At 44.0% G+C, this 13,318-nt stretch overlaps 1 protein-coding gene across 2 annotated transcripts in view; it reads right to left on the minus strand.

The window, feature by feature from the left end:
• Positions 1-13,318, minus strand: part of rnf213a (ring finger protein 213a) — a 48,329-nt gene that overhangs the window by 13,028 nt on the left and 21,983 nt on the right. Inside the window, exons 26-46 of one of the 2 annotated variants that reach the window (XM_031563910.2) lie at positions 13,086-13,267; positions 12,697-12,852; positions 8,987-12,592; positions 8,452-8,576; positions 8,265-8,360; positions 8,055-8,176; positions 7,154-7,276; positions 6,935-6,996; positions 6,452-6,605; positions 5,838-5,976; positions 5,265-5,453; positions 4,860-4,990; positions 4,065-4,222; positions 3,703-3,918; positions 3,340-3,527; positions 3,044-3,164; positions 2,549-2,649; positions 1,809-1,991; positions 1,218-1,384; positions 981-1,086; positions 190-304 (exon numbers count right to left, since the gene is read on the minus strand). In XM_031563910.2, coding sequence (XP_031419770.1) covers positions 190-304; positions 981-1,086; positions 1,218-1,384; positions 1,809-1,991; positions 2,549-2,649; positions 3,044-3,164; positions 3,340-3,527; positions 3,703-3,918; positions 4,065-4,222; positions 4,860-4,990; positions 5,265-5,453; positions 5,838-5,976; positions 6,452-6,605; positions 6,935-6,996; positions 7,154-7,276; positions 8,055-8,176; positions 8,265-8,360; positions 8,452-8,576; positions 8,987-12,592; positions 12,697-12,852; positions 13,086-13,267 — 6,440 coding nt within the window. Of the gene's footprint in view, positions 1-189; positions 305-980; positions 1,087-1,217; positions 1,385-1,808; positions 1,992-2,548; positions 2,650-3,043; positions 3,165-3,339; positions 3,528-3,702; positions 3,919-4,064; positions 4,223-4,859; positions 4,991-5,264; positions 5,454-5,837; positions 5,977-6,451; positions 6,609-6,934; positions 6,997-7,153; positions 7,277-8,054; positions 8,177-8,264; positions 8,361-8,451; positions 8,577-8,986; positions 12,593-12,696; positions 12,853-13,085; positions 13,268-13,318 lie in introns of both variants that reach the window. The other variant, XM_031563839.2, reaches the window with a different exon arrangement.

Below are 13,318 nucleotides of genomic sequence, written 5' to 3' on the forward strand. Positions count from 1 at the left end.
ATAAGGAATGTGGAGACATAAGATACTTAAATACCAAAGCGCAATCATACTTATACTCAACACACACACACACACATACAAACACAACATATTTACCAACACACACACACACACACACACACACACAAACACAAACACAGATAACATACTCACACACACACACACACATACAAACACAAGCACACACACCTCAAGGCAGTTAATGTAGAGTGAGTAGAGCTCTGATTTGTCTCTATCCTCCAGGATGTTACTGTGCTCCACAGCAGACAGGTGTTGCTGAAGGTACACCTTCACATCATCAAAACTACAGCAAAACAAAACACACTTGTTCAGCACTCAGAACAGATCGACGGATCCATTTTAAACACTCTTACTGAAGTTATTATTAGAGTGAAAGAAAGACTTTTCAAGAAGAAAGAAAGACCTGGGCCCTATTTTTCCGAAACTTCTGTCAATTAACGATCAAAATGAGTCCAGTCGCTACAGGCACTAAATGGGGTGCTACGTCAGTGACTGGAAGAAGAGTAAGCTTAAACAACCGACTGTACAAACTACAGCTCCATTTTCTACAGCTCCTTTTACACTTCTTGAGGTAAACAGATGCAGGTGTATCTCTGTAGGGAGCCACTCCATGTCGTCAGACCCTTAATAACAACATTTACAAACCTGTCAGTGGCAAAAAGTTTACTTTGAGGTGCTGGTTTGCCTCCTAGGATTCCATTGTATAGCATTTTTGTGGTTGCCAGTTTTAGCGTTATAACTCAATACTAGACCGATTTCAATCGTTCATTTTCCCAAGTAAAAGTTTGAACCCCAAAAGATCTAAAAAAAAAAAATAAGGCCCAGCTTGAAAAAAATCCTAAAGTTTCCCTATGATGTGAGAAAAGCACTCATGTGAACGTGCCGCGTGACAGGAGTGAACGTTAATGTACGGAGTAGGCTGTGTGTGTGTGTGTGTGTGTGTGTGTGTGACAGCACACCTGTACTTCAGGAGGAGTTTGAGCACCACGGAGCGCACTACTGGGTTCTTGTCCACAGAGTCGTCAAACGGAGACAGAGCCTTGGTGAGCTTGGTGTGCTTTCCACCTGAGGACAAAGCACACATGGACACACATACAAACACAGATATCAGCATTAGGGGGTGACCCTCATCTGAAATAATATGACGTTATTCTAAGACGGGTTGCAGGGGCGTGTCGGGGCTCGTCGGGGCTCACGTTTGATCGTTGGCAGCGTCCCAGACTCCACCATGAGCAGGGAGAGCAGGTGCAGGATGACCTCTTGGCAGGGCGGGGTGTCGTGGCTGAAGCACACCCCAGACACCAGAGCGATGAAGAAGCCGTTACAGCGCTGTCTGAACTGAGCATTCCGTGTGATCAGGGCCCTGTACCGGAGACAACACATGGTAGTCAGGACGACACATGGTAGTCAGGACAACACATGGTAGTCAGGACGATGCAATGCAAAAGGAAAGGAAATACATCCTCGCATTACACTTGGGGTATGCATGTATTTTGCAGTTTCATCCCAAGGGAGGTTGTATAATAGAAATGAAAGGCTGTACATAAGGCCCTCCACGTGCCACACTTTCTCTTTTTTGGCTGTTGCCATACAGTAAGCTTGGACTTTGCAACCTCATTGATCCTGTTGCCATAGTTTTACACCTGGGAGATGTAGGCCATTGAGACTATGCTCACTATCAATGAAATTAAGGGATGATCAAAGTCCTTTAGTGCTCTGTGCATCCATCACAGGTTACGTGTATGAATGTCAGGTGTGGGGAAATGTGTGAGTGTATGGATTCGTACTGGATCTCCTCGGACGGCTGCAGTCTGAAGTCATCGGGCACGTCCTGCATGCACAGGGGGCAGTACATCTGCCCGGGGCCCAGCCACTGGCGAATGCAGGCCAGGCAGTAGATGTGCCCACAGGGGAGGGCCAGTGGGTCCTTGGGGTCGCCCATACACACCGGGCACAGCTGCACTCCAAACCTGCATTTGGGACAGAGCAGAGCAGACAAGCCTTGAAGCTTTGGAAGTCTGGTAGCATCAGGAGTTAGTATTCTAATACGCATTTCCAGTTTAAGAAGCAGGGATAATCTGCTTATCCGCAAGTGTGTCTGCAAAGAAAATGGGGTCATTTGGAAATACATCTGGAGGATTAAAGAGGAGAGCTGTACATTTCTCTGTCAATGCAGTATTACATACTTTGTTCTAGCAATTTTTCCCTATTAATCAATAATATAACATATCCTTCATCTTCATGTGTTGCATTTGTGTTCCCCAAACCATAGAAATGTGGCATTTATTTATATTTTACAATTAACTTGAAAATGGCAATGCCCAACACAAAGCCACTTGCATTTTTCGATGTGAAGTTATGTCAACATGAACGAAGTAGAGAGATAGAAGGCAGAAATCAGAGGGCCTTTGCTGGTGTGTGTGTGATAATGAATCCAGCAGGGCTTTGCTGGTGTGTGTGTGATAATGAATCCAGCAGGGCTTTGCTGGTGTGTGATGGTGGTGGTGGGGAGCTGAGAGACACCCACCTGAAGATGCGCTCCACAGCTCCATCTTTGCACTCCCTCAGGATCACAAGCACTGCCTCAAACGGCTGCTGCTGCTTCAGGTCCGGGTTCTTCTCCAGAACCTTCAGCACAGACGGACAACACAACACGGAATAGATAGATAGATAGATAGATAGATAGATAGATAGATAGATAGATAGATAGATAGATAGATAGATGGATACTTTATTAATCCCGAAGGAAATTTGGGTCATCCAGTAGCTTATACACTTAACTTAACTCACAAACATACATACACAAATCACAGTAGAATCACAGTAGAAAAACAATACACCATAGGGAGAACATGTTCACAGGGAGTGGGGTGTATACAGATATTATACAGATATTACAGTGTGCAAAAATTGGTTGTGTCAGTGTTGATGTGATGTTGACATGAAACAAGTGACAAGGGATCTTGGGAGAGAGACGAGGGAGGGAGGGAGAAAGAGAAAGAGAGAGATTCCGAGTTCTGACCTGTCCGAGCTGTTTGTAGCCATCCACCAGTAGAGGAGAGAGGTTCCGGTCCAGGCTGTGGATCCCCAGTAGCATGTTTTCCACAAACAAGGAGAGGGAGAAGATGCGACTCCATCCATGCCTGCGCACACACACACACACACACACACACACACACACACACAATGATGAAAAATTAAGAACTTTACAATGAAAACCAGTCAATTTTATACATTTGTAAGTTAGGCATCTTTGTAATCCACAGGATCCTGTTTGTGTGTTACCCCTGTGTGTGTGTGTGTGTCTCTAAAACTCACTGGACTCTGGTGACCATGGCTGTGCTCCTCTCTCTGTAGTGCTGGGCGCTCTCCTCAGCACACACCAGCTCCACTGGCACCTGGAGCTGCTTGACACGCCTCAGCCACTTTGCACACTTGGCCTCAGAGTCCAGAGACTCGGGCTCCAGGAACTCCACACAAGCTAAGGCAGCATATACATCCAGCACCTAAACAGACACACACACACACACAACACACAACACACAACACACAACACACACACACACACACACACACACACACACAAACGTAAGTGCATCTACATACAGTATATGTAACATGAGCATACCCGGATATGTATTTGTGTGTTTTCCCTGTGTGTGTGTGTGTGTTGAATCGTACCAGCTCCTGTCCTTCTTGGGCGTGTGTGTTGGTGACAAGGGCCTGTGTGATCTGTGGCTCGATGCTGAGCATCCTGGACAGGTTCTGCAGACGTGTGCAGTACTGGTGATAGGCCGAGTGAACCCATGGCAGAGCCAGCGCTTCCCTCTCCGCTGTGTCCTTCCTCACAGACGCACGCAGCTCGTGCACACAACACATCAGAGCAGCACACAGCAGCTGTGCACACACACACACACACACACACACACACACAAGATATTACATGTAACGGTGTAAATATACACACTGCTCACAAGATAAGGGCTAGAAATCCATGTCTACATCTTGAAAATTTAATTTGATGAAAAACGCTGAACCCTCACCTGTAGCTCTCCCTTTGATGTCACATTCATCGTCATGGCGATGAAATCCTGAAGGTACCTCTGCAGAAACTCTACCTGCATCTCAGCATCTGATTGGGCTATTTGCAGACCCAGAGGAGTCTTCCAATAGAACTCCTCAAACTGTTGCTGGGTGTGGCCTATGAAGACAATACACCAATGAGAAGAGACCAAGAGCAAGCATAGCAAGGGTCAATCTGCACATCTTAAGGTGGAAGTGATGTGTCGTGTAGTGTGTGATCAACAACAACAAATCACACTTCAAAAGCAGCAGTGGCAAAGTGTAATACAAACTTAGACTATGGTAATTAAATGGCTGAAAGTTCTACTCGGTTGCTAAGTGAGGATTCATGTCTTGTTTGTCTTGGCCTTGTTGTCCGTTCTATCCTATTAAGAATCTTATGGCTTCCTTGTGACGGAGTGCCTGAGACGCTACAACGATACGCTAAATAGATGTTGATGAATGATTGCGTTACTCTCCGAAAGTTAAAACTAGTTTAAACACCAATCAATTCTCCATTCCCTGGTCACTAATGCTCACTAATAAATAACTGCTCAGTGTCATCAATGCCTAACTCACCCAGAGTTGATCATGAGCTACAGTATATATGAAATAATCGGCCCACCAATCAGCCCTTTCTAGTTCAGCCATCCCCCCCCCCCCCCCCGATGATTCCGATTATTTCTGAAGGACTGTTACTCTGTCCGTTCCTGTCCCTTGATTGTTTGTGTTTTTTGTCTGATGTTTGTTTGTGTTTGTTTGTGTGCTCGCCTCACCTTCTCTCTGTAGGGCATGGACCCACAGCTCCTCCAGATAGTCTCTGATCCTCCAGCTAAAAGGCATGTTGCAGCCCACGCCACCTGCTGCTCGGATGGAGCTCGGCACCAGGATGGTCTTCGCCTCAGAGCTGCAAAAGGGTGGGCGCGGGTTAAAGGTTAAAGTTCAAGTAAAACTTCAGCTCGGGTTCATATCCACTTCATCCACGTTGCGTGTTTGGCATAAAGTGTGCCAACAAAGAGGGTTGTTAAAGAGAGACCACTCCCCGCAGGAAATGCATGCCACACAAGAGAATTAGTGAACCGTCTCCATCAAAAGGTCTGCTGTCTATCAGCACGAAGACAAATTCTTCAAGAGAAGAAGCAGAGCACGGCATTGGATGGAAAAACACCCGAAAAACACACCTGTCCACTCTGGTGTAAGGGACTTCCAGTAGTTTGTCATTCTCAAAGATGTGGAGCCACAGAGCCTTCAGGGGCTCGCTGACATCAGGGTCCAGCAGCAGGTCCAGGTTAGAGTCCCGGTCAATCACAGAGATGAGCTGCGCCAGGAAGGGACTGACCACAGCCTGAACGCGCTTCCATAGAGTATGCCTGGAAAGTAGTCACAACAATCTTTACAATCACGCTTTAACAATGCTCTTAAATGGGTAGAAAAAAAAGGATTTATCCACTACTGAAAACAATTGATCCACTACTAAAAATTCAGTACCGTCACTATGTAACATAATACAACCATTCAGGGCAAATTCAAATGTAGAGGGGCATTGTAACCAAATGGTCAGTCCTAGCGAACAATTTGCTAACACTCCCAAGTATAGACTGTCTAGTACTAACATACTGAATAAGACATGTTCTCATTTGCCAGCTAAATTGTTGATAGGTCTATCAAAGTCTGTACATTAGGGCTAAACCGCCACCTCAGGTTCATCACGATCAACTTAAGCAACTTCATAAGAGGGTGAGTGAACGTCCCACCTGAAGGTGCCCCCCTCCTGCAGTGCATCAATGTTAGCAGCCTCCTTGAAGACCCAGGACCTGGCTGAGTGGGAACTCTCATCATCACGGGCCAGTAGAAGCAGGTGCAAGCGCCTCTTCATTGTCCTCAGGAACATGGCTGTGGATATCAAAGTCAGTTTTACCAACGGCACTGCGGTTGTCTAAGACGATTCCTGCAAGAGGTTGGGGGGTAAGCTTAAAGGCATGGATGAGACATCTGAGGTCTGCTTGAATTCTTCAAGAAACCAGAGAAGTGTTTGCCAAAGTTGTATTGTTGGATCCTTCAGTGTCCCTTTATGATACATAATAACCTATATTACTAGCTTTACAACCAAATAGTGCCATCTTCCATTTAAATGATGAATGTTTTGTCTACACTTCAGTGCCAAAACCAAAACATATAATACAGCCATTACTGATATGAATGGCTTCACATCTGAACTCTCTAAAGCTTTAATTTTGTCAGCAGACTCTGATTTGTGACAGTGATGATAACCTGTGGTGTCAGAGTGAAATGCTGTTTGAAGACAGCAGTGTTGACAGCATAAACCCTGAACTCCCAGCATGTTGTGTGTGTGGCCTTAGCTTCTCACCTCTGAGCTCCTCACTCTCACTCATCAGCACGAGCAGAAGCTCCACTCTTCTGGTGCTGCGCACACCCACTTCATCTCTGAGCATGCCCACGGCACTCTGCACGCAGCTGCGTACCAACACTGTGGTGTCTAGAACATTCTCCCAGCCACCGGCCTGCTATATGCATTAGGAACATTGAGGGGGGGGGGGGGGAAACATCAACAAATTTAGACAAAATAAGAAATCTAACTAAAATGTAAAAGCAAACAAATCGGTTCCTTTATATATGTGACCAGTTATTCAAATTGATTGATTCTAATTTAACACGATAGTGTTGATTTATCCGTTATTGGTCAGATTGATTGATTCTAATTAAATACTATAGTCTTGATTGGTCAGATTGATTGATTCTAATTAAACACTGTAGTGTTGATTTATCCGTTATTGGTCAGACTGATTCAGAAAATCAGTCTAGTGACAGGAAGAGAGGGGCTAAGACTTACAACAGCTTCCTCCAGCTCCATGGGTTCTGTGTTGCATGAGTACATGTCCTCCACCTCCATAGCTGCCACATAAAGAAGAAGAAAGGGACTATTGTTATACTATTATTCGTATTATTATTATTATTATTATTAATATTATTTTGGTGTGAATCATATTGTAAAAGTGGTGTGGGGCTACTACTACATTAAACAGGTATGCAAAGTAGGTGCAAATCCAACCTTCAGCCTGGTCTTCCTTCTCTTCAAACAGCTGGCTGATTGTGAGGTTCCTTAAAGCCTTGATGTCAGAAACCATGTCTTTAGACTTCCGCAAGTCATCAATGTGAACTGATTTCCATGGGCCTGTTATGGGTGAGATCATGTGAGTGAATGAGACTTTTGATGTGATTTGGAAGAACATCTTGGAAACCATAAGAAACCTTCCAAAAACATTCCAAGATATTATCCAAAATTGTGTCCACATAAGTGGAAGCATGAGTCTGCAATTTGCAAGCTAGTTGCCAGCTGGGTGGTTTCTGGTAATGTGCAATGTCAACTGTCAACTTGTGCAATGTATCAATGTTTTTAATGCTGAAAATCTGCTGAATGAACAAAGCAGTGCTACACATTGCATTTAATTCATAAGCATTTCATGTTAAATATATATAAAAATATAGGATTTTTTTTTTTCAAACTACCAAACCAATCAACTAATAGAAACAAATAGAGATTAATTAATTATCAAAATATCTTCCCCTATCTACAACCTTCATTGTTTTTAAGGGAAACTGTTAAGATGATTAACCCTCCTTGACTATTGAGTAGCTGTCTTTGTCTGACATGAGTCATGGGTTACTTTTCAGGGTCATCACTTTTATTATGCATGTTCTTCTTACGCTATTAGTATACAATATGTCATGGGTGTCCTTGTCCATATGTTGTCTATTAGCTTACATGATTAAACTAGGCTATTCTATATTGTGCTTCGCTGGAACTCATATGAATCTCCGTTCTTGAGGTTGCACTATCAGTGGCAACGTATTTCTGAAATAATTACGTTTTCTTAAGCCATGAAATGTGAAACAGAAAACTAAAAAAAATAATGAAAAAAGAAATGAAAAGTGAAAAGAATGAACCTCACCTCCATGGAACCCAACATAGGAGGTTCCTCCTTCAACCCTGGGCAGTTTGGTAATGAAATAGACAAACACCGTCCCCTTGTCTTCTTGTTTTGATTTATTAATTTCATTAATTGCCGAGTACCTGAGAGGGAAAATCATTTGTCAGCATGTCACACATTTTCCTGGGAGAAAGAAAACAGTAGCAAGTTAACAAAAAGTATAAGACTCACTTTGCCGAAGCGATGAGGTTTGAACTGTGAGAGGATTCATCTAAATCTGTCTGAATGATGAGGATTTTTGAACCAAGAGCAGTGTCCAAGAAAGTCCTAGTGAAAGAACATGTATTAATTGAAAATGAATCACCATTCAATTAATTAATGGAAAATATATCACCATTCATGCTTGTATTTGTCTAACCTGATCTTCTTCAAGAAGGAGTACTCTGTGTCAAACTGTTGAAGAGAGAGGAGTTCAACAGCTCTCACAGTTTCTTGAAGTTGCCCAAGGTCTGTTGCTGTCAAAAGTCTGGAGAATGTGGTCACCTATTGAATATGCAGTGGAAAAAAAAAAACATCACACCATTTAATAATTCCTGTAAAACGTTACATATCTAACAGAATTATGGACATGCCTAACAGAGAATGACACAGAGGGACACACAGTTGGTATAGAACAGCCAATGTTTATCTGTGTACAATGATTTGGTTTAAATGTGCAAGGTGACAGTGACCAATAGACTGTTGAAGTGAAAAATATCTAAACCCTGGACCTTCACATCTTCAATACTGTGAAGATTGGCAGTAAATCCATGGGCATAGCCTTATCTAGATATGCCCATACCTCCATATATTTAATCTTCACAATATTATTGACTATGTGGGATCTTATGACTCATGAGCCTATCTCACACATCTGGCTAAATGTAATACAAAAATAACTTAATTGATGTTACCTCAGTAAAGGAGACAGGGGTTCTGTCCTGCTGGATGTGAGAGAAGATGAAGTCAGTCAAACAACTGTGCTTCTGTTCCTCAAAGTAGACCCTCTCCAGGTGCTGACTCTCCACACGAGGCAGGTTCGTGCAGTCAAGCCGCACCACTGCATCTGGAGTTGCGCAATCTAGCAAAACTAGCTTGGCTTCTTCAAGCACTCTCTTCTGGTAGTCTGGCGTTGTCATCTTGTCTCTTAACTTCTCTGTTATTTGCAGGATGACAGAGGCACAAGTATCCGAATGAATGCCAATAAAGGCGTCAGGAAGCTGATATTTGTGCACCTGATTGGTCAGCGACTGACGGTTGTCGGGAGCAACAAATGCCTTCACCCATTTCTCCAATTCCTTGACAATCTCCTTCTGTTCGCCACTGAGGACAGTATTGGTGTCTAGGTAATGCTTCTCCAATCTGTTGATGAGGGGAATGGGAAATTGCTTGTAGACCACCTCCTTCTCCTCAATAACAATGAGCCTGAAGTCTTTGTGCACCCTGCACTTGACCCGATGAGTGCCCAGGCCCAAATCCACGTATTTCTGCCCTCCAAGGCAGACGTAGTACTGGTTGAGGGCATCATACAGACTTTCATACAAGTTGTGCAAGTTCAGTAGCACAATGGTCTGGCCAGTCTCCATGCAGATCTTTACCCGATTGATGTTGCGGCAAATCTGGGTGTATTCCTGGTCCTTTGGGAAGCTGGAACCAAATATAATCTCTGGTTGGGTCTGCTGAGTGAAGAATGTCTGCTGAAGGATCTGCAAAGCTGCGTAGTTTTTGGTCAAGACAAGCAGATAACGGCATTCCTCATCTTGTCCGATAGCTGATATGTTCTTTCTGACAAGCTCAATAGCACTGATGCTTTCCAGATTGGGTTTGATCCCCAGCCTGCTTGTGAAGACTTCAACTGCATTCACATCATCTCTGCCACTGAAGTTCCTCAGTACTGCTTCAACAATCTGCTCTGCGCTGGGCTTTTGCTCAGAGGTTTTTGCCATGGCGAATACCATCTTGATCAAGCTGTAGTAGTCACGCAGTCCAAAAAAGCCTTTCCCCTGGCGTTTGCAGACTTTCAAGTAAGCCCTGGCAAAAGGCTTAAAGACCTCCCTCACCTTCTCGAGCACCATTGCATCAGATGAGCATATTCCCTTTGCACTCACAATCAATTCTTTCTCATCAGGGTCGCCACGGGATACAAAAATTCCTCTATTCATCTTGGCAGGGTCCAAAGCCCAGTTAGATATGCCAATGAAACCAACTTTCTTGTGGGGCAAGGGCTGATCATCAATGCATCCTTCCTCCAATAGCGGGTGGAGGGTCTTTAAAGGCATTTTGGGAGAATCTTCAGCTAATCCAATCTCATCCAGGACCACCACAGAGATATACTCCTGGAGGTTCTTGCCCTCCTGAAAGCGGGCACACTGTTTGAAAGTATTGATGATGCCGTCTGGAGTAGAGTGGGGGCTGCACTGGAAGGACACCAAGTGGATCTGCTTGAGCCAGCGGTACAGATCAGAATGTGCTGCTTGGCCCTGCATGGCATCAGCCACAAGCGTTTTGGACAGAGACTTAGAGCTCCCAGGTTTCCCCACAAGAAACAGAGGGATTCTCAGTTCAATGCAAATCACCATCATGAAGACATTTTCCTTCAGGGCATTGTTACGTGCAATTGTATCCCCAAGGGGTACTCCACTCAGCATCAGATCCTGCATTAGGGAGATTTCATCATTGATTTTTGCTGGAGTGTAGACTTCTCTGAAGTATTTGCCGACTTTTATCCTGTACTTTTCTTTGTCCTCCAGGCAGGCATGGTAGCACACTCCAATTGCCATCACTAAGGACCACAGCACGGGGTCTCGGTCATTATCAAGCCTGTGGGCTCTTTCACCTGGTCCAGCTCTTTGGCTTCTCTGGAATTTTTCCAGCTCATCAAGGAGCATTGAGTGGTTTCTATAAAACCATACAAAGGTCTGCATGCAACGCTCTACATCCCTGAGACTCACAAAGCTGCACTCATCCTTCCTGGTCCTCATATACTTCTGAGATGACGCCATGACATCTGTAACGATGCTTGTGTATCTCACGTTAATGGAGTTTGTCTCAACCACTCTCTGCACTATCTGCTGGATGTACATTTTCTCTGTCTGGTCATTTAGCTGCCCAAAGTCCCAGACCAGTGGGATCATGCTGGGGGGCAGAGCTTGAACTCGGTACACGAGTTGCCGAAGAGGAATGGTCCCCAGCTTCTCCTCTGTTTCATCGGCCCGGACCCTGTACCCTAAACCGGCGGATTCCAATCTCGTGATCATTTCATCTGTGTGCTTTCGGTATGGATTGCAGGCAGCAATTATTTTTAAGCCTGTGTGTGGAGTGAGTTTTTCTCCTAGAACAGTGTTGTCACACAAGACTTCCTTGATACTGCTTATGGCCTCAGTTGTGTTGGCCTCATCGAAGAAGAGGACAGAGTCAAAGCCATAGTTTTCCTTGTTGGTGTTTGCAATGGCCTCAGCCTCTCTCACTTTCTGGTAGATCATATCTGAGCTTGTGCCTCCGTGAACTTTGACCAGCTTCAAGTTTTCGGTGTTCACTCCACTCCTTCGAAGCTCACAAAGAAACTTGATCAGCCTAGTTTTTCCACACCCGGTCTCTCCCATGATAATGACTGGGATCCCGCAACGGAAGCGCATGTGAATGGCGAGCATCTTCAATATGTTGTCTGTTGTCAGCTCGTAAGTTTCATCGGGGTCAAGAGGCCACTGGATTCCCAAAACATTGCAGAGGCGCTCAATCTTATCTCCTCTTGGGAGCTGATCAAAATCAATGTTAAATGGGACTCGTTGCAACTGAAGGCCCTCATACAGTTCTCTGGTCATGATGTTCCTCTTGATCACTCTTTGTGTGGATGGATCGATGGCATCTACCCCATTCTGTGCATTTGGTTGGAGGTGAAAGCCAATAAATGTCATGGATACGTGATCGTCGTTAAAGAAGATGTAAGGGTGTGGTTCTGATTCCCATCTTTTTCTGATTCTGAATGGAGCCAGATCTGCCTCGTTCACCTCAGCCAGGTCCATCTCAAACCGTCCAGGACTCTGATCTGAGATGCTGAGAGATGGAGTAGCAAAGTCCTTTGCCATTAGGATCATGAAGTCCACCACAAAGGTTCTGAAGCCTTGCAATGTGTCCCCTGTGAAAGTGGCATCACAGAACACCGATGTCTCACAGTCCCGTAGCTGTAAATTCAAGAACCAGGCAAAGTTTCTCAGTTCTGCCCAAGAAGGGTCCATAATGCCGCAATACACAAACAGAATCTGAAGACATTCTATGTGAGTTCCTTCTACTCCGTCGTATGCAAAATTGTCCAGGGTGACTTGGTTGTGGAAACGCGTCAAATACTGGTACGGACGTTGAAATCCCTCACTTCTGAATTCCTGATCATCCATTAGAGGGTCTTCTAGATGTTCTGCATGTGGGCTCTCATTAATTCTCATCTCCAGCTCAAGGACATCCTTTGGAGGGCGACAGTAGATCATTGGAAACACATCCAGGAAGGAAAAGGAGTCGTTCATGGTCTGTGGGGAGAAAATGAAAAAAAAAAAAAAAAGATAAAACAAACTTTTTGTTAAGGTACACTCAGTTTTACATAACACTCTGGCAAGTTTAAGGAGGTGCTCACAGTTCTTGGACCATTCCTCTGCAAGTGTCCATCAGATTGCAACAGTTCAATGAGGTACAGGTGATTGTTGCTGCACTTCCACATTCTCCCCTCAGAATCCATCAAGTATTGCAAGACTAGCAGTTTGAATAGGAACTCGTGCAACCCTTTTTGTACCTGAGGGACATCACAACAGAAAATAATTCATTTGTAAATGACTCATAGATACTCATTATAAACAAGAGTAGCCGTAATTCTTAATGTTATGGATATAAACAATCCAACCATCAACAGATTTAGGGATTACAAGGGCTTTACATTTTTCCTCAATATGGACACTACACTAATGCTAATTTCTAAATGAATAATTGATAAAATAAAAAAAATGTAATCACGTAAAACAATCTTACTGAAGTGGTGACATCAAAATGGAACAGTGAAAGCTCTTTTCTCCCCATGCTTTCAAGTAAGGAATGGAGAATGATGTTTTCATCCACCCTGGGCTCGATCAAGCGGATACACTTAAGCACAGATGGCTTTTTGGTGATCCTTTTTAGTTTCTCATACTTTCTCTGTATATACAGTGATTTACCTAGATATGGATAGAGAAAGTGTAAGGATTTGTATGTTTTACTTAACTTTT

This window comes from Clupea harengus, chromosome 1, assembly GCF_900700415.2.
Source record: "Clupea harengus chromosome 1, Ch_v2.0.2, whole genome shotgun sequence".
NCBI classification, from domain to species: domain Eukaryota; kingdom Metazoa; phylum Chordata; class Actinopteri; order Clupeiformes; family Clupeidae; genus Clupea; species Clupea harengus.